General features: G+C 35.6%; 1 protein-coding gene across 1 annotated transcript in view; it reads right to left on the bottom strand.

The window, feature by feature from the left end:
* Positions 1-2,737: 2,737 nt before the first annotated feature.
* Positions 2,738-26,289, bottom strand: part of CENPC (centromere protein C) — a 71,909-nt gene continuing 48,357 nt past the window's right edge. The window contains exons 14-19 of the mRNA XM_087827163.1: positions 24,832-24,936; positions 23,910-24,038; positions 14,072-14,167; positions 12,228-12,382; positions 3,976-4,066; positions 2,738-2,842 (exon numbers count right to left, since the gene is read on the bottom strand). Coding sequence (XP_087683289.1) covers positions 2,772-2,842; positions 3,976-4,066; positions 12,228-12,382; positions 14,072-14,167; positions 23,910-24,038; positions 24,832-24,936 — 647 coding nt within the window. The 3' untranslated portion in view covers positions 2,738-2,771. The remainder of the gene's footprint in view (positions 2,843-3,975; positions 4,067-12,227; positions 12,383-14,071; positions 14,168-23,909; positions 24,039-24,831; positions 24,937-26,289) is intronic.

The raw sequence follows: 26,289 nt of genomic DNA, 5'->3' as shown, positions 1-26,289 counted from the left end.
ATTATGTGGCAGCACATGATAATATATAAAATTCAATTGTACTTCTGTTTGTTAGCAACAAAAACTTGAAAAATGAAATTAGAGAAACAAGAGCATCAAAACATTGCAATGCCTAGCAATAAGCTTTTTTTTAAATTAGCAACATCTCTACTTTGAAGCTATAAAATAACATCAAGAGAAATTAAGATCTAAATAAATGGAGAGATATGTCATTTGTTGAAGAGTATATAATATGGTTCAGATGACAATTCTTACCAAATTGATCTACAGTCAATGCAATCCCAATGCAAGCTTTGTAGTACATATTGAGAAGCTAATTTTAAAATTTATATGCAAATACAAAGGACTACAAGTGCCAAAATGATCTAGAAAACTTACAGAACTTGGAAAACTTTTCTACAAAGACAAATGGATATCCACATAAGAAAAAAAATTGACCTTGACCCCTACCTGACACTACACAAAAGAAATTAATTTGAGTTGGAACACAAAACATAAAACTTAAATATAAAATTTCTATCTTCCTGTCATGGCCAGTGTGGTGCAGTTGATTGGAGCATTGTCCCATGCACTGAAGGGCAGCAGGTTAGATTCCGGTCAGAGCACATACCCAGGTTGCAGGTTCAATTCCCAGTCGGGACATATATGGGACGCAAGTGATTGAGGTTTCTCTCTCATATAGATGTTTCTCTCTCTCCCCCTTCCTCTTTCTCTAAAATCAATAAAACCATATCCCCAAGTGAGGATTAAAAAAAAAATTGTATCTCCCTACTAATGAGATACCATTTCAAACCCACTGGAATGACTAAAATTAAAGACTGATAATACCAAATGCTGCCAAAGATGGGAAGCAACTTCAATTTGCATAATTTGCTGGTGGGAGTGTAAAAATCATACAATCACTTTGGAAAAGTGTTTGGCAGTTTCTCATAACATTAACCATACACATATACTTTAACCTAGCAATTCCATCATAGATATCAATCCAAGAGAAACGAAAACATATGTCCACTAAATAACTTGACAAAAATATCCATAGCAGCTTTATTCATAATAGTTCAAAACAGGAAACAACCCAAATGTCCATCAAGAGGAAAATAAAGTGGTATATTCATATGGAATTCCACTCAGCAATAAAACATAAATGACTGATACACACACCACAGTGGATGAATCTTAGATATTTACTGATTTAAAGTGTATTTTATGAGTTCATTTATACAAACTTCTAGAACAAGTAAAACCTACCTACAGTGATAAAATAGAATAGTGCTCCAAGAGGTGAAAGTGGGGTTGGCAGGAACTGACTTAGAAGAGGAAGGAACTTACTGGAGTGACAGAAATTTTGTGGGTTACTTAGGTGTAAGATGTGCTCATCAAAAACTCATTAAACTGTAATTAAGATCTACAAATTTGACTTTATGTAAATTATATCATTAAAATAAATGCTTCCCTTATGCCCGGTTGGGCGTGGCTCAGCGGCTGAGCGTCGACCTAGGATCCAGGCAATCAGGGTTCGATTCCCAGTCAAGGTACATGCCCGGTTGCAGGCTCGATCCCCAGTCGGGGGCGTGCAGAAGGCAGCCAATCAATGACTCTCTCATCATTGATGCTTCTCTCTCTCTCTCTCTCTCTTTCCTTTCCTCTCTCTGAAATCAATAAAGATATATTTTTTAAAATAAATAAATAAAATAAAATGAAATAAATGCTTCCCTTAAGAAAAAAATAAATCAAGCCATTAGAAGTGACAGACCAAATTTTGGCCAGTCTAGGTAAACATGGAAACACATATAGTCATATAACTCTTGACTTGGGAAAGCAAGTACACCAGTTTCTCTAGTGATAAAAGGTTTATTCACATATCAAACTGAAACTTCTTATAGAGATACTAGGAAATACAATAGTAAAAACATGCTAGCAAGCTTCACATGAAAAGTGATACATCTACACTGATTTTTTTTTAAATAAAAGTTAAAGCACACTGTTGAATTATAATTCTGACAAACAGAACTAAGATTTTAAGATTAGTATGAGAATATTTAAATTCAGGAATAGCTGCTAGCAATTTGTTTCTAACATTTAACCACCACCCCCCGCCCCAATCTCTTCAGAGTTCCACATATCTTTAGTGCATGGTAATATTAAGAAGAAAGCCTGAGTCATTCTGTAAGGATTTTTCATACTGACTCTCCTGTTAATACAAAGACAGTCTAAGCAGAGGCATTATTATGTAACATACAGGTTTCAAGAGAGCATGGTCCTGCCAACATAGATTTCAAACTTCTAGCCTCCTAGACTGTGAGACAATAATATTTTGTTTTAGGCCACCCAGTTTGTACTATTTTGTTATGAAAGCCCTAGAAAAATAATACAGATGTACCATTTACCACAGTCCTCTATTATTATATTATTTTCATTAGTGACTTAAGACTAATAATTGGAAAAGATTTTTAAATGAATGGACACATTAATCAGATCTCTTCTGACAAATGTCCTATATTTCACTGTGGGAAGTGTGATTATGTTATTAAAATACTAAGAATATAGGCATCCCTACAGGCTTTGTGTATATTTGTGGAGAAATTAGAAGATACATACAGGAGTTTGAAAACTAAATAAAATTTTTATTTTAAAACATCACAAATAATTACAAGTTAAATGTCCCAACTACACAAACTATTACATATGTATATACATGTATGCATATATATATATATATATGTACATATATATATATATATATACACACACACACACAAACGTATTTAAACTCATCTTTTTATCTGAGTAAAAAGAAGAACACTTTCTTCATTCAGGAGATTTTTGATGTTGTAATAATTACCTAGAAGTGACAAGAAAATAAAATTAAAAATTATTTCCATAAGATCATTTCCTTTTAATTAAATGTTTAGCCATCACTAAGGCAGTTAAAGTATATAGTACCAAAATTCAATTTATCTAACCCAAAGAACCTCTTATTTAACTCCATTAATTAAAAAAACCCAACAGTGATTCACATAAGGCTTGAAAGAATGTAAGTTCCACATCATTTTGAAAATGAACACGAAGATAAATTAGACAAGGGTTCAAGAAAAGAAAATCTCTCTGAACCCAGTGGTTATTAGGGTCTTTGGAACAACTGTGGATTCCCCTAAAACAGACATATGTATACATAGGTAAGTATAAAATGTAAAATATTAAGTAAAATAAAATCTCAAAGTTAAAAAAAAGGCAAATGTAACTCTTAAAATAAATTAGATAACAGCAAAAGTGAAATACAAATTAACAAACAGCACACAAATGCAGATTTATAGCACTCAGTACAATACTGCAACTTTCTATATATTAGAAATTGATACATATTAAGATTAACTGAGTTAATAAATGTAAAATGTTCATAATAGTTCTTACACACACAAAAGACTATACAAATATAGCTACTATTATTGTCTCCTTTCATTAGAATGTAAGGTCGATGAGGGCAGGGATTTTTGCCTGTTTTGTTATATATCCACATTCTTAGAGCAATGCTTGATAGACTCTCGGGTCACACTTGTTGAATAAGTGAATGAACAAATAAATTAAAATTCCTATTCCCAAAGACTTGTGTTCTTCAATAACCGATGAAGCATACTATTCCATATGTTTAAAATAACCTACTAAAAATTGTTAGACTACATAATGTCTTAGAAATAACACAAGGAAAATAATTTTCCCTCTACCCTGGATGCAACGTATTTTCTAACTAGATATTTTTATATTCAGCAATAAACTAAACAACTCTTGTTCAATTTTCATGTATCAAAACACTAATACACTTACCTAATGATAAAATTAAAGGAAAATATGTACCAACCTCTTTAGCATCAGTCACATCAGCTTCATTTTGACACTGTAGCTTCCATTTTTATTGTACTCATGAGCAACTATATAAATATTTAACCACGTGAAAAAAAAGTCTTTAATTATTCTTACCTGAAGGAACATAGAATGAATCTCCAGTTGTTATTACATAAGGTGTTTCATGTAAGGTACATAAAAGGTCACCAAAATTAACATAAAAAACCTGTAAAATTAAAAATTAAAATCTCATTTCACTTTGAACCATATCACAACTGTACTCCAAAGAAACTTACAAGAAAAGTGGTAAGCAGAGTAACTGCCTTCGAAAGATGTCCATATGCTAATCTCTGTAATTTGTTACAGTATATAGCAAAAAGGAGCATGAGGTGGGGAGATTACCCTGAATTATCTAGATGGGCCCAATCTAATAACATAAGCCCTTAAAAATGGAAAATTTCTCCTGCTGGAAGCAGAAGAGAGATGAAAGCAGAGGAGAAGTCAAAGAAATGTGAAGCATGAGAAGGCTCTGTGATGTTGCCAGAACTGAAGATAAGAGGACCATGAGCCAAGGAATGTAGGCTACTTCTAAAAACAGAATGATATTCTGGCCAACAGCCAGTGAGGAAAAGGGAACCACAGTCCTACAACCACATGGAACTGAATTCTGCCAATAACCTGAGTGAACTTGAAAGGAGATTCATCCTAAGAGCCTCCAGAGAGAAATACAGATGCCCCAACATCTTGATTCCAGCCTTGTAATACACTACAGAGTACTCAGCCAAGCCCACCAGACTTCTCACCTACATTTTAAGTCACTAAATTTGTGGTAATTTGTTAAAGCCGCAAAAGAAAACACAGTAAAAATTTTGTTCTTCCTTATTATTTGTTATCTTATGGAAGTTTAGAACTACTATAAAGAATACCACTTACCTATACTAGAAAAATAGCTAGGTATTATGTAACTTCTTTAAAAGTTATACGCTTGAGACATGAAGTTAAATCTAATGAATCAAAGGAAGAACAAAAAGCAAAAAAATAAAAATAAAAATAAATAAAATCATACATTTAGATAAGCATCAAGATTAAGAAAGTAAAAAAGGAAAAATCTAACTTTTGGTCATCAGGCTTCCATATTCAAACAGCAAATTTTATATTTCATACACAGAAAGCATTTGGCAATGATGTTTTGGGGGGCAAATAAAAAACCTAAGGCCTTCAAACACTGAGGTTCAAATTTTGACACTTAGCCATCAAGAATTTTTCCACAGAAAATTATTCCTCCTCCTTTTCCTTCTATTTTTTTCCTTACCATTTTGTAAAATGAGCCTAAAATACCAGAAAAATAGCAGCTAGTAGCTAGCACCTATACAGCACTTATTCCACACCAGCCACTGCTCTGAGCATTTTACTTTTATTCATTTAATGTGAGACCAGTACTATTTTATAGCTTTTCAAAGAAAAAAATGAGGCTCAGAGGGGTTAACTTTCCAAGGTCACAATGTAAACGGTAGAGCTGGAATTTGAACTCAGGCACTTTCCTAAATTTATGTTCTTAACCACTATATATACTAATTCCCTAAGTAGGAAAAGAGCTCTTGTAGTGGTTCTAAAGGTATTTTAAAATTTAATAAAGCAAATATATTTTTTTATCTAAAAATATTTTGCCTCAATTTAAAAGACAAAATGTAGTAACACTACCCAGAAAGTCAAGCACATACAGGGTGTCCCAAAAAAATGTATACACACTTTAACAGCTGAAAGCTCAATTTTGAAAATGAAATTTATTTTAAAAATCACTTCCTTTATAATTATTCAGTGTGTGTATACATTTTTGGGGGACACCCTATATTTCTAGGTGGTTTTGTTTTGAAATATATCTTTATTGATTCAGAGAGAGGAAGGGGAGGGAGAGTTGAAACATCAATGATGAGAGTCGTCATTGATAGGCTGCCTCATACATGCCCCCCATTGGGGATCAAGCCCACAACCTGGACATGACCGGGAATCGAACCGTTATCTCCTGGATCCTAGGTCGATGCTCAACCACTGAGCCACACCCAGCCAGGCTAGGTGTTTTTATTTTATTTATTCAGTTTGGCTCTCAAAGCACACCACATTTTTGCAATCAGTTTACTAAGAAGGCTTTTGAAATACCTAATGGAATGATAACTCCCATGAATATCTAACACTAACAACCAGCCATATTCAGAGTCTATTTACTTCCCCCATTCCACATTACTTTGAAGTGCCCATCAACATAAATCATCTGTAAATATCCCAGTGTATAGTGAAAGATCAGGTGCTCTTATAAAGTATGACCACAACACTGTCATCACACCTAAAAATAAATATTTAATATCAAATACCCAGTCACTATTCAAATTTCTAATTATCTCTTAAATGTCACATTTTTAAGGATTTGCTTAAATTGGGATCCAATTTAAAAAATAAAGATATTTCTTAGAGATTTTTAGAGAAGGGGGAAGGAGAGGGAAAGAGAGAAACATTGATGTGAGAGTAAAACATCAATCGGCTTCCTCCATCAATCGGCACACACTATACTGGGGATTGTGCCAGGAATCCGGGCATGTGCCTTTCGGTGCACAGGATGGTGCCTAACCAACTGAGCCAAACTGGCCAGGGCTATTTCCCTTTACGTACCATACTTGTCAAAAGGAGTTGGATTCCTAGATTTCTCCAACAGTGAAATAAAGAAACTTCACTTTTCACCTCTACCTATTCGATTCTAGTAGTATTCCTCTAGTTTTTCTTTTTGTAGTAGTCTTACAAATTCATGGATTTGGATAATTGATGTGTATCAATCCACTGAAGTTGTTTTTTAAAAATGTAAATCATTTTTAATTTTTCAATTACATATAATATCATGCTAGTTTCAGGGGTACACCCCAGTGGTTATATAACTAAGTTATTCTTACTGAAATTCAAGTTTTTGAAAATCATTTTTATTTTTCAATTACAGTTGACATGCATTATTAGTTTCGGGTGTACACTGCAGCTATTAGACATTACATAACTAAGTGAGCATCCTGATAAATCCTGCACCCATCTGACATATAGACAGTTATTAAAATATTGACTATATTCCCTATGCTTTACTTTACATCCCCATGACTATGCCTGTAACTACCAATTTGTACTTCTTAATCCCTTTACCTTTTTCACCCATCCCCCCAACCCCCTCCCACCTGGCTACTGTCAAAATGTTCTCTGTATCTATGAATCTGTTTCTATTCTGCTTGTTCATTTGTTTTTTTAGATTCAAATGTTGATAGAGATGCATTTATTGTTCATATTTTTACATATATATTTTTTCCTCCCCCTCCTCCTTCTTCAAGAGGACCCTTTAACATTTATGTAATACTGGTTTGGTGGTGATGAACTCCTTTAGCCTTTTCTTGACTGGGAAGTTCTGTATCTGTTCTTTGACTCTAAAAGGCAGCTTTGCTGATTACATTAATCCTGGTTGTAGGTCCTTCTTTTTCATCACACTAAATATTTCCTGCAAATCCATTCTGGCCTATAAAGTCTCTGTTGAGAAATCGGCTTGCAGTCCATGGGAGCTCCCTTGTAAGTAAATAACTGCTTTTCTCTTGCTGCTTTTAATATTGTTTTTAAACTTTTGCATTTTAATTATGATGTGTCTTGGCCTCTTTTGGTTCATCTTGTTTTCGACTCTCTGCGCTTCCCAGACTTGTATGTCTATTTCCTTCACTAGGTTAGGGAAGTTTTGTGTCATTATTTTTTCAAATAGGTTTTCAATTTCTTGCTCTCTCTTGTCTGCTTCCGGCACCCCCATGATGCAAATGTTGGTACCCTTAAGTTGTCCCAGAGGCTCATTACACTATCCTAATTTTTTTTTTCCTGTTCTGATAGGGTATTTTTGCTTCCTAATATTCCAAATTGCTGATATGATTCTTGGCACCATCTACTGTAAAGTTGATTCTCTGTGATGTATTCTTTATTTCAGTTACTGTATTCTTTTCAAACTGGTCCTTTTTATGCTGCTGAAGCTCTGAGTTCACTGAGCACCCTCATAACCAGTGTTTTGAACTGTGCATCTAGTAGGTTGCTTGTCTCCATCTTGCTCAGTTCTTTTCTGGAGTTTTGTTCTGTTCTTTCATTTGGGACATGTTTCACTCCTCATTTTTGTCTATTTGTTTCCATGTATTAGGTAGAGCTGCTACCTCTCCCAGGCTTGGAAGAGTGGCCTGATGTAGTCCAGTGGCACGGCCTTGCCCATCACCCAAGCTGGGCACTCAAGGTGCACCCCCATGGGCTATAGTTGTGCCTTGATTGCTGTGGGTACATCAGTGGAATGGATTTACTGCCATACTGATCAGCTGTAAAGACTGGCTGTGACCTCTGACCACCATGGATCAGCTGTGTAGGGGAAACCACACAGAGCAGGACTTACTTCAGTGGGCTGTGGTGCCCGCTGAGTCCACCCCTTGAGTGTGTTGCTTATGGAGGTGGTTGGGTGGCGATGCTTCAACATGGTCTGACATTGTCCACTGGGCCATAGTCTGAAGCTCTAGGGCTTCCCAGGAGGTGCAAGCCAAGGTCAGCCACCGCCTGTGTCTGCCTGGGGCCACCTGGCATGGCTACTACTTGTGCTGGACTTGGAGGTACCAGGCCAGGCCAAGCTGTGAACCAAGACCAGCTGCTGTTAGTGCTGGGCCTGAAGCCACTTAGCAAGAGGTATAGATACTCCAGTCAAGATGTCAAAATTACAACTAAACTACCATCATTCAAAACTGCCTGAGATTTGGCTGAATGGAAGTCCTACAATGAGAGAATTAAGGAAGCCACGTCAAGACTGGTAGGAAGTACAGGGATGCACAACAGGCTATTCCCAAATCCATGTGTGGCTGATAAAACTCGGGAGGAATATCTCAGTTGCAGAGTCCTACCTGAGGAGTGAAGGGTCCCAACCCCACACCAGGAACCCCAGCCAAGGATTATAGTTTCAGGAAGAGAAGTCCCCATAACTTCTGGCTGTAAATACAAGTGGGGATTGAGGCTGAGGGACATGGAGGGCTGCTGAAGTCCCAGGCAGTTCCTCTTAAAGGGCCCAAACAGGGACTTACTTTGACTCACTCCCTCTGAGCTCCAGAGCTGGAGCAGCAACTTGAAAAGCACCAGAGACCTATGGGGTGGAACTGAAGTATCCTGCATTAGGGCAAGCAGCATTCTCCCAGGCAGAAGTGCTGGCAGAGACCGCTGTTCCTTTGATGAGCCCTCCTGCCAAAGAGCTGACAGGTGGGCACTGTATCTGATACTCCACCCACCTGGTTCACACTGGTGAGTCCATGATGCCTTGCTCCACCCAACATACAGGCAACCCAAACTGCTTCCAGTAGCTTTTCCATCGAATGGCTTGTCTCAGCTCATGCTTCAGATTTTCCTAAAATCTCTCAAACAAGTAGCATCTGGCCTTAGCATGCCCAGTACTTCCCAATTTTTATCCACCATATATGGGTGTGGGACCAGCAGTTCACTGTCTCCATTCAGTCAGATTTCAGGCGGTTCTGAATGATGGTTGTTCTGTAGTTATTTGTAATTGTGATGGGGTGAATATTCAAGTTTTCATATCTTTGTCCAGTGAGAACATCAAGTTGGATCCTGAGTCCTTATGACCCAATCATAAAGGTCTTTGATAGTTTGCTACCAGGTAGAATAAAAATATTCCAAGCTCAGCTGAAGGCCTGGAATCAGATATTTCTTTAAGAAATTCTGGTTCTGTCCGGCTGGCGTGGCTCAGCGGTTGAGAGTCAACCTATGATCCAGGGGATCGCGGATCGATTCACAGTCAGGGCACATAGGTTTCGGGCTCAATCCCCAGCACAGGGCGTACAGGAGGCAGCGGATCAATGATGATTCTCACATCATTGATGTTTCAACTCTCCCTCCCTCTCCCTTCCTCTCTCTCTGAGATCAATAAAAATAGCTTTTTAAAAAGCTTGGAAACTTAAAGAAAAAAAATCTGGTTCTTCTAAGTGAGTTGCTGTCATTTTTTTGGTTTTGTTTTTTAGTTCTGTGAACATTTATTGTCGTTTTCAAATATTTCTATGCTTTGCTCATTTGTGTTTTTCCCCCTCTTCTCCTGCTTTTTTTCTGTTCTTCACACATCACTTAACTTTTATATTTTACTACTTCTTAATCTCTTGTCTTCTGGGAAATCTCCCATAGTTAATTTGTTAGTTCTTGTGTGAATTTTGCTAATCTACTACTGCTTCCCTCTCTCTTTCTATCATACAGATTCTTCACTAAGTTTGAAGGGATATTTAATGACCTATGCTAGTTCTCCATCTTATCCCTTTTTAATTTTTTCCTCCAAAACCTATATTTAGGCATTGGCTGGGCGGCTCAGGTGGCTGGGGTATTATTCTATACACCAAAAGGTTGCAGATTTGATTCCCAGTCAGGGCATGTGAGGGAGCCAACCAATAATGTTTCTCTTTCACATCAATGTCTCTATCTCTCTCTCCCTCTCCCCCCCGCCCCCGCCTTCCTCTCTCTCTAAAATTCAATTAATATATCCTCAGGTGACAATAAAAAAAACAAAAACAAAACCAAAAAAAACCCCTATATTTAAAAGTGTGCTTCATATTTAAGAAATGTAAAATTACTCCCCTTATTATTAAAAAAGACTTCAACTAATAAAAAGTTAAAGCAATATTTAGAAGAAATAAAAATCAACGATAATCACACAGTAACATGTTATTTTGCTATAGTTCCTTCAACTTTCTGTCATTCCATTTTTAAATCGTAGTCAGAAAAAAATAGAGAGAATATTTTACTTTGCACAGTTTACTTAAATGTCATTCTCAAGGTCTTCTTATATGGCTATTCTTCAAAATAATATATACTTAAACTCATATAAAAATGCTTCGTACAGTACCTGGAACATGTAAGTGCTAAATAACTGCTTATTATCATATAATGGTTTAATTAATTACTAAGTCAAAATGTAAATATAACCGTTTTCTTCCTGTAGCACACAACAGTTTCTAAGTATTACAATTGCTGTCAATGTTAGAATGAATGCCTACATAGGCTCAGCTTCCCTAACTTTTCCTTTATTTTCCTAGGAACTATTTCTGAGCTGAGATTTAGGTCAATGGGTACAAATATGTTTCCAATAATTTCCACTAATTCAGTAATTACAAAGTATCCTGTGTTTTTAATATGGATTCCTTTGAATATTAGCCATACACTTTCAAAGTACTTTCAAAGCACTTACAATTCAAATTTCCTTTTGTATAATAAAGGCATTAAAGTTTAATAAGTTACTGCTATTAGCTCAATGATGACATTTCATAACGCTTTATCTTCATTAATTGTTCCTTAATGATTACACAGGAATCATTTATTACTTGAGTTAAATGTGTTATTTTTACTTTTAATTAAAACACTTGGAGAACTATAACATCTTAAGATTGGATTAAAGAGTGTTTTAAAATATTTTAAATCTAGAGTCTAGTTATACTGATGTAGTAATGTTACTCTTTGACTCTCATGTGCACCTTTTCCTTTCCTTGCCTTCCTTCACCGTTAAACTCAAGAGTCCTGACACTCTTTCTTTTTCTCCTTTTTCAACTTGCTTTAATTTTTTCAGTAAAAAGAACTGTTTTGAATGTGATACCCCAGTAACCCATGATTTCAAAGGTTCCTAAAATGTTACTTACTGAAAAATATGCCTTAGATGTAATATTTTTTAAATGCTGGCATAATATTAAACATTTTAAAAATTTGGTGATTTTCAAATTCTATAATTTTCAAATTCAAAATGCAGAAATATCATATATATATCAGACCAATATTGCAGGTGTATGTATCTCCAATGAGAGACACAGAGAGACAGAGACTCACTCACCTTGAATCTCATTACATCTTCAGCCAGTAATACTACTATATACAGTAATATAATATTTAATACTTATTGAAGCAACTAGCTCCCAATTCTCAGTCTACTGCTAACTACTTACATGATTTGGAAGAAGTCTTTTAACCTCTTTATTGCTAAACTGCATGATCGAAGAAATGAGATTTAGGCCAAATCTAATAAGCCCCTCCAGCTCTAAAATTCTAATGACTTCTGTGCAAACCAATATTCTAAGATCCTTTTAAGTCAAGACCGTTCCTTAAACTTCTGAATCTCAAGGTTACAGTGCTATACACTGAAAAGGAACTATTAAATAACTATTGGTTGACTAACTCTAAACAGATATAACAAAAAAATTACCTGTGCACTATAAGAAGATATCATTTCTAAGGAAATAGCATTTTTAATGCCTCATCATGTCCAATAAAATAGAAATGTACCAATAGCAAAACAGAAATATACGGAGAAATATACTCACCAAGGTATCTAGTCCAACATGCTGTTTTCCCTTTTCTTGATGTGGCCCTAATACCAATTTTCCAGTAGAAAAAAGGGGTGTATCCAATGTTTTATATACTTTCAACTCATCATGCTCAACTGAAAATGTATATGTATCTCGTGGCTTTAAAAGCTCTAAGGAAAAAATATTAATATAAATATAAAGCAATAGCAATGAAATTGCTAAATAATATAACATATACACACATAATTAAAATAGTCATTTTGAGATATAAACCTGCCTTAGACAAAAGTGATTAAGATCACTGACTCTGGAGCTAGAATGCCAGATGTCAAATTCTGTCTGTCTTACAAGCTGTGTAACCTTAGCCAAGTTGCTCACCCTCTCTCTAGGCCTACATTTCCTTTTCTATAAAATAATAGTTCACCTATGTTAGAGTTATAAGTATCAAATGAATTAATTTGTGTAAAGTATTTAAAGCACTGGCACAAAGTAAATATTAAAATCTTAGCTATTAATAATAATAATAATAATGGCAGTATTATTGTTATTTTCATTATAGCACAAATGAAAAACAAAAGTAGCTAAAAAACAAGAAAGGCTTACATATATTTAAAAAGTTTAACATAACCCATAATACAAATATATCATCATCATGCCAATAGAGTCCTTTGCATTTGCTTCACTGATTATTAAATAACAAAATTTTTATTTATCGGGTAAAGACTCTAAGTAACCAGAGTTCTAACTGTTGCCCACAAATTACTATCTTCCTTTTGAGTTTTTTTACTTATAAAACTTTCCAGTTATGATTAATACAATCTTCTATCGTCTTCCAACTATTTCCTTGGATATTTGGGAATGTTAGTAATGCCTCATTATAGGATACAGGAAATACATGGACTCAACAACCAGACAAAAGTGATGAACGCCTAACAACACTCACAACTTTTCTAACCTGGTATAGTACAGCAATGTTTTCAATTAAGACACTACACTAAACAAAATTCTCCGTACTTCTACCTCTGCTACCCAATAATCTGAATAAAGAAACAACTTTGTTACTTAAGTCAAATGCAACCTATTTCACAGCCAAAATTTTAAGTGTGAGTACCGATAGCCTTTCTAGTTGGACCTATTTGTCCTATGACTTAGGAAAAATAGTCCTTGGTACTCACTGAGACAGTCATAACAGCTGTTAAAACATTTAAATATTTCCTATATATAACTACTGCCCAGTTGGTAAATACTTTACTGTCCCCTACCTTACTCCCACCACACTATGAACATCCCTTGGGATCTCCCCTGGTCATCCAAGACACTAACTGTGTAATGCCTATTCAGTACAACAGAAGGTTTCTATGACCTGTGTCAACCCTAAGGTTAAGCGTGGCATCTGTTGGCTGACTGATACACTTCTTAATCTTCCAATGAAAGGTTTTATGTCCCAGGTACCATTATTGGAATTGCACTGCCAAAAAGGCTATCTAAATCCTGCCCGCAATCTCTTCCTGGTCTCATAGTAAGAATGTATCCTAGTGTCTGCCAGCTAACTTGCTACAGTTCCCCATTACCTGCCCTTGTCCCCATGTGTCCTGGTCAAAGGCCTGGACCTACTGGGGAAGACAACACTCTTGATGGTAGCACTTGTATTCCAGATGACAAATGCTCCCTGAAAGTTGTTTACTATCAATGCTCCCCCAGAGTACTCCTCATATGAACTGCTTACTGGAATTAGACCCTCTACTGGACTTTGGCTCTGAAAGAGCTAGAAAGAGAAAGGAGACAGGCCAGTCATCAAGCCAGTAGAGTTCGTACTTATTAGCTATTAAATTAAGCATTTTCAATATTCCTGATCTTACCCATCAGAATCATCTTTCTTGTTTCTGGATCCTTTACCCTCGTTGGTTGCAAAGGATCTCCCAGAGGTATATTCAGATCTACAACTAATTCTTTCTCTGCAAAAGAAACACAATTGAAATACAAACTGCTTACTTAAAATTCTTTTCAATTTAAAAAATCTGGTATGAGCCCAACCGGGCATGGCTCAGCGGTTGAACACTGACCTAGGATCCAGGAGATCAAGGTTCGATTCCCGGTCAGGGCACATGCCTGGTTGCAGGCTCCATCCCCAGTTGGGGGCGTGCAGGAGGCAGCCGATCAATGATGACTCTCATCATTGATGATTTTATCTCTCTCGCCCTCTCCCTTCCTCTCTCTGAAATCAATAAAGATATATATACACATACACACACACATATATATTTTTAAATCTGGTATGAAATACAGTTGTAGACAAGTTGTAAAGGAAAACTGCCAGAGGCATAACACTCTCTTCCTATTTATAAATGACCATTCTGATAAACAGTAACTCCAAAACAATAATGATTTAATATAGAAGCAAACATCCTAAATTTCTTATTTTCTGTATGCTTGTTGTAACATGACAACTCTTGAACAAATCAAGAAGTTAAATGGTTTTGCATATTCTCTAAGAGAGCTGGAACTATGCAATACATTTTAGAAAAAATTTACCAAAAAGTCTATTTTAACCATACCTGGGCATTGAAAAGGTAAGTTTCATTTGACAAGGCTATTTACCAGTGTGGAAATATTTTACACTATGCTATTAATGATTTTTGTTTTTAAGAATAAAATCAGTTTAGATTTTCAGTCAAGATGGCAGAGTAGATAAGTGCTGTGCTCTCCAACCCTGAAGCACACATCAAAATTATAACTAAATTATAGAACAGCCACCCTGGAGGACCACCTGAAGACAAGCTGAACAGAAATTTCTATAACTTAGGATATGAAAAGAAGCCATATGGAGGCTGGTAGGAGGAATGGAGACACAAAATAGGCAGGTCCCATATCCACATGTGGTATTTAAAAATGGGGAGGTATATCTCAGCTGTGGAGGTACCCCTGAGAAGTGAGAGGACCCAGACCCACACTAGGCTTGCTAGTCTAGAGCACCAGTGCCAGAAAAATGAGTTCCCACAATATCTGTCTATGAACATCAGTTGGGATTCTGTCTGGGTGAGACAGAGGGCTACTGGAGACCCATGCAAACCCAAGCATGCATTCACTTATTTACAAACACTTTCCCTAAGCTCCAGAGTAAAGATAGCAATGCAAAAAGTGCCCAGGACATTAGAGAAGAAAATCAATTGTCTGGCTTCAGGGCAAGGACTGGAGGGGCAACTCTCTCTGGACAAAAGTCCCATTGTTCCTTTGTTGAGCCCACCCTACACACAGCCCACAGGAGCAGGTAGATTCCAAGTCTGAGTCTCCATTAACCTGGCTAACACTACTCCTCCCACCCTGCTGATTCCCTGAAAACCTAACCCACCCAACTCCTGCGCCAGGCGGAAACCTTTTCAGCAGTTGTTCCACGCAAGTTAACTGGTCTCAGTCAGTGCTGGGGACTTCTCTAAAATCTCTCAAAGGTCCACAAACCACAAACAAGCAGTGGCTGGCCTTGGCATGCCCTGCACCAGTGACAGCTGGCTCGAAGCCTAGCACCAGTAACAGCTGGGCTTGGTTTGCAGCATAGCCTCTCCCTGGTGTCTCCAAGCTCAGCATAAGCAGCTACCAATTACAGATCACACTATAGCTCTTTCCAGGTGGCCCCAAGCAGGGCACAGGTAACAGCTGACCTGAACCTGCACCAGAATACCTCTCGAGAGGTTCCAGAACCAACACACCCAGTGGCTGGTTTCAGACAACACCAGAGCACCACACAATTAGTTCCATAAACAACACACCCAAAGGGTAGATTCAGCAGGCACCAGAGCCCTGCTACACTGAATCCCACTTTGTGGGGTCAGACCCCACACAACACCTTGTCAGCTATAGTCAAGGTCATTCCTCACAGCCGGTCAGCCAGAGCGTCAATCCCACCAACTGACAAGCCAAGAGCAATCTAGGTTCAACTACAATATAAAGGCACATAAACACACACAAGGCACATACCTGGAGCAACCCGCTAAGGTGAGCAGGGAGACTGCACCACTGGGCCCCACAGAATACCTACTATATAATACCACCTAGCCAAGACTAGGAGACTTAGAGGATCTACCTAATATATAGGGAAAAAAAGGGTGGGTGTGGGGTAGAAGGGGTCAATGGGGAAAAATGGGAGACATCTGTAACACTTTCAACAATAAAGAAAAAAAGAAAAAGAAAAAAAAAGCAAAAAAAAAAAAGCAGGAGGCAGCCAGAATGAAGAGACAAAGAAACATGTCCTAAATGAAGTAACAGGCCCAGCCGGGCATGGCTCAGCGGTTGAGCGTCGACCTAGGATCCAGGCGATCGGGGTTAGATTCCCAGTCAGGGCACATGCCCGGGTTGCGGGCTCGATCAGTGACTTTCTCATCATTGATGTTTCTATCTCTCTCTCTCCCTCCCTCCTTTCTTCTCTCTGAAATCAATAAAGATATATTTTAATAGATGATAGATAGATGATTGATAGATATAGATGATAGATAGATAGATGATAGATAGATAGATAGATAGATAGATAGATAGATAGATAGATAGATAGATAGATAATAGGACAAAACTCCAGAAAAAGAATTAAATAAAATAGGAGAAAAAAGATAAAATCAGTGAGAATTTACACAAAGAGACAGAAACCATAAAAAAGAATCAGTCAGAAATGAAGAATACACCAGCTGAAATGAAGAATACATTTTACTTAGATGGAATCAACAACATATTAGATGAATCAGAGGGTCAAATCAGTGATTTGGAACACAAAGTAGTAGAAAATACCCAATCAGAACAGCAAAAATATAAATAAATAAATAAATAAATAAATAAATAAATAAATAAATAAGTAAGTAAATAAATAAATAAATAAATAAAAAGGTGACATTTTAAGAGACCTCTGGGACAACATCAAGCATCACCAGGGTACCAGAAGGAGAAGAAAGAGAACAAAAGACTGAAAACCTATTTCAGAAATAATGACTTAAGCTCGGCCAGGCATGGCTCAGCAGTTGAGCGTCAACCTAGGATCCAGGCAATCAGGGTTCGATTTCCAGCCAGGGCACATGCCCAGGTTGTGGGCTCAATCCCCAGTAAGGGGAGTGCAGGAGACGGCCAATCAATGATTCTCTCATCATTGATGTTTCTATCTCTCTCTCTCTCTCCTTTCCTCTCTCTGAAATCAATAAAGATATATTTTAAAAAAAAAAAAAAAAGACTGAAAACTTCCCTAACTTGGCGAAGGAAACAGACATGCAAATCTAGGAAGCACAGAGTCCCAAACAAGATAAACCCAAAAAGGCCCACACCAAGACACATCATAATTAAAATGCCAAAAGTTAAAGACAAAAAGAGAATCTAAAAAGCAGCAAGAAGAAAACACATAGTTACATACAAGTAAGCTCCCATATGACTGTCAGCTGATTTCTCAACAGAAACAATTAGCATGAAATATTCAAAGTGATGGAAAAGCAAAAACCAACAACCGAGACTACTCTACCCAGTAATTCTTTCATTTAGAATTTAAGGAGAAATAAAGAGCTTCCGAAACAAGTAAAAGCTAAAGGAATTCATTACCAGCAATCCAGTTTTACAAGAAATGTTAAAGGGATTTCTTATCAATTTTTTTAATAAAAAATATGAATAAAAATATAAAAAAGAAAAAATCCTCACTGACAGAAACACACATATAATAAATGCAATGAATCAACCAACTATAAAGCTAGTGCAAAAGTTAGAAGGCAAAAGTTGGAAGACCATGTATAATTACAATAACAAATTGAGAAACACACGCAAACATACACAAAAAAGAAATAAAAATAATAAAAGAAACATAAATGTGGAGGGAGCAAATTAAAAATAGTAGTGATTTTAGAATGTGTTCATACTTATGCAACTATTAACTTAAAATAAGACTGCTATAAACATAGCTTGGTATACACAATCCAAAAATCCACAGGAGATATACAAGAAATAAAAAGAAAAGAATATAAACAAAACCCCAGAAAGTCGTCAACATACAAGAGATGAGAGCAAGAGAAAAAGAAGAAAGAAACAAGGAAAAACCACAAAAATAATCAGAAAACAATTAATAAAATGGAAATAACTACATACCTATCAATAATTACTTTAAATAAAAATGAATTATATTCTCTAATCAAAAGACAGGGTGGTTAAATAGATAAATAAATAAGACCCATACATATGTTGCCTACAGGAGACCCATTTCAGATGGAAAGACACACACAAACTAAAAGTAAAGGGACAGAAAAAGACATTTCATACAAATAAAAATGAAAAGAAAGCTAGGATGGCAATGCTTATATCAGACAAAATAGACTTTAAAACAAAGGATATAACAAAAGACAAAGAGGACATTTCATAATGATAAAGGGATCAATCTAACAAGAGGATATAACCCTGGTAAACATATACCCACCCAATGTAAAAGCACCTAAATATATAAACCAAATATTCATAGATATAGGGGGAGAGATCAACAGTAATACAGTAATGGTAGGAGACTTTAACATCCCATTGGCATCAATGGATAGATCATTCAGACAGAAAATCAACAAGGAAACAGTGGTCTTAAATGACACATTAGATGGAATAGATATAATTCATATTTTTAGAACATTTGACCTGAAAGAAGCAGAATACACATTCTTTTCAAGTAAACATTGTAAAATTTTCCTATATCAACCACATCATAGGCCACAAAACAAGTCTCAATAAACTTAAGAAGACTGAAATCATATCAAATCAAGCACCTTATCTGATCACAGTGGTATGAAACTAGAAATCAATTATAAGAAGAAAACTTAAAAAACATACAAACACATGAAGACTCTATAACATGCTACTAAATAATGAATGGGTTAACAATGAGTTTATGGGAGAAATCAAAAGATACCTGAGACAAATAAAAATACAATTACCTCAAATCTATGGGACATAGCCAAAGCACTTCTAAGAGGGGAATTCACAGCAATATAGGCTTACTTCAAGAAACAAAATCTCAAATAAGCAATCTAACCTTACACCTAAAAAAAACAAGAAGAACAAGCAAAGCCCAAAGTGAATAGAAGAAAGGAAATAATAAAAATCAGAGTGGAAATAAACAAAATAGAGTCTAAAAAAACAACTGGTTTTTTTAAAAGATAAACCAGATTGAGAAACCTTTAACTAGATTCATTAAAAAGAAAAAAAGAAAAAAAAAGACCGAAATAAATAAAATCAGAAATGCTAGAAATGAAAGCAAAGTGACAACTGACGCCACAAAAATGCAAAGGATTATAAGAAAATACTACAAACAATAATATGCCAACAAGCTGGACAACCTAGAAGAAATGTGTAAATTCCTAGAAACACACAATATTCCAAAACTAAATCAAGAACTATCAATAATTAACCAAAAAACCAAATAATTAACCAAATAATTAACAAAAAAACTCACAACAAACAAGTCCCGAACCAGATGACTTCACAGATGAATTTTATCACACATTTGAAAAGGAATTAACATCTATCCTCAAACTGTTCCAAAAAATTCGAGGAGGAAAGGTTCATAAGCTCTTTCAACAAGGGCAGTATTACCCTGATGCCAAAATGGAAATGGAAATAGAAATGGAAATGGAAAAGGAAGAAACGAAGAGAAAGAAAGAGAAGGGAGGAAGAGAGGGAGGGAGAGAGAGAAAAGGAAGGAGAAAGGGGAAGAGGAAGGAAGGAGGAAGAAAGAAAAAGAATGAATGAATGAATGAATGAATGAATGAAGGAAGGAAGGAAGGAAGGAAGGAAGGAAGGAAGGAAGGAAGGAAGGAAGGAAGGGAGAGAGAGAGAGAGAGAGAGAAAGAGAGAAAGAGAGAGGGAAAGAGAGAGAGAGAGGGAAAGAAAGAGGGGAAAGGGGAAGAGGAGAGGGGAAAGGGGAAGAGGAGAGGGGAAGGGAGGGGAAGAAGGGAGGAAGGAAGGAAATTATAGGCCAATATCCATGATGAATCCATGATGAACATAGATTTTAAAAAACCCTCAACAAAATATTAGCAAACTGAATTCAGAAATATATTAAGGTCATATACTCTGATCAAGTGAGTTTATTCTTAGGATGCTAGGTTGATTCAATATCTGCAAATCAATTAATGTGATACACCACATAAACAAAATATAAGATAAAAATCATATGATTATATGAATAGATGCAGAATAAGCATTTGACAAAATCTAGCATCCATTTATGACAAAAACTCTCAGTAAAGTGATAATAGAGGAAACATACCTCAACACAATAAAGACCATATGTGACAAACCCACAGCTAACATCATATTCCACAGTGAAAAGCTAAAAGGCATTTTCCTTAAAATCAGGAACAAGATAAGGATGTCCACTTTCACCACTTTTATTCAACATAGTATTAAAAGTCCTAACCACAGCATTCAGACAAAAAGAGATAAAAGGCATCCAAATTCAAAAGGAAGTAAAACTATCATTATTTGAAGATGACATGATACTATATATAGAGGAATCTACAGATTCTACCAAAAAACTTTTAGAATGATAAATGAATTTAGTAAATTAGTAGGATACAAAAATAATATTCAAAAATCAGTTGCATTTTTAGACACCAATAATGAACTATCTGAAAGAGAAATTCTTTTAAATTTACAATTGCATCAAAAAAAATAAAGTACCTAGGAATAAATTTAACAAAGGAGTTGAAAGACCTGGACTCAAAAAACTGTAAGACATTGAAGAAAAAAATTAAAACACATACAAATAAATGGAAGCATATACTGTGCTCACAAACAGGAAGAATTAACATTTTTTAAAAGTACATACTAGCCAAAGCAACCTACAGATTCATTGTAATCCCTATCAAAAAGCCAATGTCATTTTTCACAGAACTAGGACAAACAATCCTAAAATATATATACAACCATAAAAGATCCCCAACAGCCAAAACAATCTTGAAAAAGAACAACAAAATTGGAGATATGACAATACCTGATATCAAACTACACTACAAGGCTATAGTGATCAAAAGAGCATGCTACTGGCATAAAAACAGACACACAGATCAATGGAACAGAGTACAGTCTTCAAAAATAACCCATGCCTCTATGGCCAATTAATCTATGACAAAGAAGGCAAGAATACACAACAGAGTAAAGACAGTCTCTTCAAAAAATAATGTTGGGAAAGCTAGACAGATACATGCAAAAAAAGGAAACCAGACCACTTTCTTACACCATGTACAAGAACAAATTCAAACTGGATTAAAGACTTAAACATAAGATACAAAATTATAAAACTCCTAGAAGAAAATATAGGCAATAAACTCTTAGACTTCCTCCTTAGTAACAACTTTTTGGGTATGTCTCCTCAAGTAGGCAAAACAAAACAAAAAATAAGCCAATGGGTCTACATCAAACTAAAGTTTTTGCACAGCCAAGGAAACCATTAACCAAACGAAAAGACAACTTACAGAATAAAAGATATCAGCCAATGATACTTCCAATGGCTTAGTACCCAAAATTTATAAAGAACTCATACAATTTAATAGCAAAACACAAGAAATCCAATATAAAAATGACCAGAGAATCAGACAGATAGGGCCAACAGACACATGAAAAGATGCTCAACACCACTAATCATCAAAGAAATGCAAATTAAAACCACAATTAGGCATGCTCTCCTTGGGGCACACCCACTCAAATCTCCTTTTCAAGTAAATTTTCTTTCTCTTAAACTCTAAGGGTTCCCAGGAGCCTTGCAACCATGGGAACAATGGGCAGTGTCAGCTTGTCCAGGGCTAGCCTCCTGAACCAGTCTCTAAGGCCTCCTTTTCTCTGGCTTTCCAGTGAGCTGAGAGCAACTCCGTCTCGGCACACTTCTTTCCCATAACGTTTCTAGAGAGCCAAAGCAGCCCTGCCTAGTTTCCTGTTGCTTCTTCTATCCTAGGCATTTCCTTGTTTCACTGTCTCCAGCTTTAATAAATGTACTCTCAAAATCAAATAAATAAATAAAACCACAATGAGATACCACCTCACTCCTGTCAGAATGGCTATCATCAATAAATCAACAAACAAGAAGTATTGGGAAGACCATAGAGAAAAGAGAACATTCATGTATTGTTGGTGGAATTGCAAACTGGTGCAGCCACTATGAAACACAGTAGATTCTCAAAAAATACAAATCAGAACTACATTATGACCCAGCAATTTTACCTCTGGGTATTTAGTCAAAAAAATCCAAAACACCAATTTGAAAAGATGTATGTGCCCCTATAGTACTGTGGCATTATTTACAATAGTCAAGATATGGAAGCAACCTAAATGTCCATTGATAGGCCAATGGATAAAAAAGATGTGATACATATATACAATCAAATATTACTTGGCCATAAAAAAAAGAATGAAATCTCACCATTTGTGACAACCATGGATGTACCTAGAGGATATTATGCTAAGTGAAATAAGTTAGATAGAGATAAAGACAAATACCGTATGATTTCACTTACATGTGGAATCTAAAAAAAATGAACAAAACAGAAAGAGACTCACAGATACAGAAAACAAACTGTTACCATGTTAGGGGTGAAGGGGGGCATTGAGGGGATGGGTGAAAAAGGTGAGGAGATTAAGAAGTACAAATTAGTCACAGGAGGTAAAGTATAGCGTAAGGAATATAGTCAATAAAATTGTAATAACTATATATGGTGCCAGGTGAACATTAGACTTATCAGGGGGATCATTTCGTAAGTCATATAAATGTCCAACCACTATGCTGTTGACCTGAAACCAATATAATATTGAATGTCAACTGTAATTGAAAAAATACATTAAAGCCCCGCCATAAAGTGGCTCAGTGGTTGAGCATCGACCTAGGATCCAGGAGATTGCAGTTCAAATCCCAGTTAGGGCACATGCCCGGGTTTTGGGCTCGATCCCCAGTGTGGGACATGCAGGAGGCAGCCAATCAATGGCTCTTTCATCATTGATGTTTCTCTATCTCTTTCTCTCCCCTCCCTTCCTCTCTCTGAAATCAATAAAAATATATTTATAAAAAATAAAAATTTTTAAAAATTAAAGAATCTAAAAATTAAAAGAAAAAAAATTAGTTTACTTTCAAAATTTGGGAGGGAAAAAGTGGACAAAAAGTGAATTTACCCCCCAGCCGGCGTGGCTCAGCAGTTGAGCGTAGACCTAGGATCCAGGAGGTCATGGTTCAATTCCCCGTCAGTGCACATGCCCAGGTTTCGGGCTCAATCTCCAGTTGGGGGAGTGAAGGAGGCAGCCAATCAATGACTCTCATCATTGATGTTTCTCTCTCTCTTTCCCGCTCTGAAATCAATAAAGCTATATTTAAAAAAAAAAAAAAAAAGTAAATTTACCCACCCTGGCCAGTGTGATTTGGTTGGGCATTGTCTGCACAGAGAGGTTGCTGGTTCAATTCCCAATCAGGGCACATTTCCAGGTTGCAGGTTCAATCCCCGGTAGGGGGCATGCAGGAGGCTGCCGATCAATGTTTCACTGTCACATTGATGTCTCTGTCTCTCTCTCTCTCTCTCTCTCCCCCTTCCTCCCTCTATGTGAATTTAATCTAACACCTTAAGTTTTCATAGGTAAATCTCAAGATTAGCAAAAAAGCTACTTTTCAAAGCAGTTATTTATAAAATAATCTAAACGTTACTTTCAAAAATAAGCTCATACTTCTTTCATTGTTATCAAGACAGATCCTTTTCCTATTAACTGTTTGCTTGACTTTTTTCGTTTCTCCTTTGGCCTTCCTTTTAGACGATACTCTTTCTGGGGAAAGTATTCCACCAATCACAAATCCTCCTGAAATTAACAACAAAAAAGACAAAGTATCATACCTGGGAAAGTGAAAACTTTAAAGCAGAACTCTTTAAATTATTACATCAATTTCCTTACAAAGTACAAAAGAATACATTACTATATTCTACAGCTACTACTTCAAATAACACAAAATACCAGCCCATTTCACTAATGTCTCTACTATCGTAAACCTAGAAGCATTGATTAAGTGCTTAAATGGAAAAAAAATGATAAAATGACCTCTGTTGCTTGAAAGCAACAGTCATTGGTGGAGGTTTATAATAAACAAACAAAGGAAAGCAATGAAATGTTTATAGTAATCTACATCTGAGTTTAGTCCTTTGACTTAGATTTATCCATCAAAGAGAAGTAACTTCAAGATAACACTGACTACTTTCTTGCCCACCCTCTACCATTTCTGTAGAAATATATGATGACAAAATGGAATGAGACTAATAATGAGGAATACTTAATGTTTGCCTGTTATAATTTTCTCATGTTCTGATTTATGCTTAATTTTATGCAATTAGAAATCTTGTTACATAGTATTGAAATAGTAACACTCTATAAAGCCCCACACCTCAAATTACTACCAAAAAGAAAAAGAAATTAGCATCTCCATAATAATTAGAGAAATCTGGATTTCAATCTATTCTTGTTACATTTAGGGGAGATGATGATTAAATCAGATAATGATGTAAATATGTAGGACAGTGCTTAGCACATAATATATACAAGTAAACTAGAAATCCTCATGATTATTTTTTAGTCTCAGACATTAAAGAGTAAATTTTACCTGATTCCCTTTCTTGGTAATGTACTCGCTCCCCCCGCCAGTATTCCAAAGGTTTCAATCGTGTTCTCTTGGTCCTGCGCACATTTGGTGTGTTGGAGGGCAATACTGTATAAAAATATTAGACAAAAATGTAGACATATAAATGTTTAGTTGAATGATACTTTGCAGTGGAAAGATTGATATTACCTTCTAGAACACGAATAATGCTTCTAGACAAAACGCTAGAAAAACAAAATGTTAAGACATATTTGTGCTAATAGAGAAATGCCAATGAAAAACTAGGCTACTAGATTGCCAAAGATTTAAAAACTTGATAATACCCAGGGTTAATAATGGTAAAGGTACACAGGAACTCTCATATATTTAGGTAGAAATGTAAAGTAATTGAAGACAATTTGACAATACCTATAATACTCTTTGACTCAAATTTCATTTCTAGAAAATGAGTTTTTTCACAAAAATATTCACACTGTTTATAATAGAAATAGAAAACAAAAAATTAAACTGAAAACCATCTAAATGCTTCAGAATAGGAAATGTGTAAACATGTGCATGTTTGTGCATGTAACACATATATCCACTCATTTTATTTGAACAATTCAAAGTTCTATATACTAAGTTGGCTATATAATCACATTCCTATGTTATTATTTTTTTGTTTGCTAGAGTTGTCCAATTTTAAAAATGGTTTATCAAAGTCTCCGTCTAACTGTATTGTTTAAAAGAAAATCTCCTTGCTTTTTCTTAATTTTTCTTTATATATTTTAGTTGCTAAGTCGTTTGACTTTTCTTTCTTCAAAAATTATTCATATTATCATTGTATGTTCTTCTATCCACTGCTCAACACTTTTATTTTAACCTTAAATTCTACTTTGCCTAATATTAAAATTGCACTACTATTTTATTTTTGTTTACATTAACCTACCTAATTCTTTGACAACTTTTTCTATTAAAACTTATTTTAAGTGTTTCTTATAAACATATAGGTTGTTTTGTATTATTTAACTAAATCTGAGTATCTTATGAGAGAAATTCAATTCATTAATATTTATTTAGTGTAACAAGCTTTCTTTTATTCCATCTTACTTTATATTTACAAGTTATATTAGTGATTCTTCTAATTTTTATTGGTTTGATCAAATGACCATTTCTTCCCTCTCTCCTGGTTACTTCAAAGTTGTACTGTGCTTTTTCACACTAATATTGATTACCTTCCCATTCCTGACACTTGAAAATCAAACTCTTATTTTTTTCGTGGTTATATAAAAACTATATTCCTTTCAAAGATATGCTATCCTCTCTTTTTTCTCATTTGATAAAATGAAACTTTTAAACTACAGTAGTCCCCTCTTTTCCACTGGGTAGTTTCCAAGACCCCTAGTGGATGCCTGAAACCATGAATAGTACCAAACATATATACTATATATACTATGTTTTTTCCTATACATACACACCTTT

Source organism: Miniopterus natalensis, chromosome 1 (assembly GCF_054644295.1).
Source record: "Miniopterus natalensis isolate mMinNat1 chromosome 1, mMinNat1.hap1, whole genome shotgun sequence".
NCBI lineage: Eukaryota > Metazoa > Chordata > Mammalia > Chiroptera > Miniopteridae > Miniopterus > Miniopterus natalensis.
Note: the sequence above shows the minus strand (reverse complement) of the source record. Positions and strands in the feature narration are given on the sequence as shown.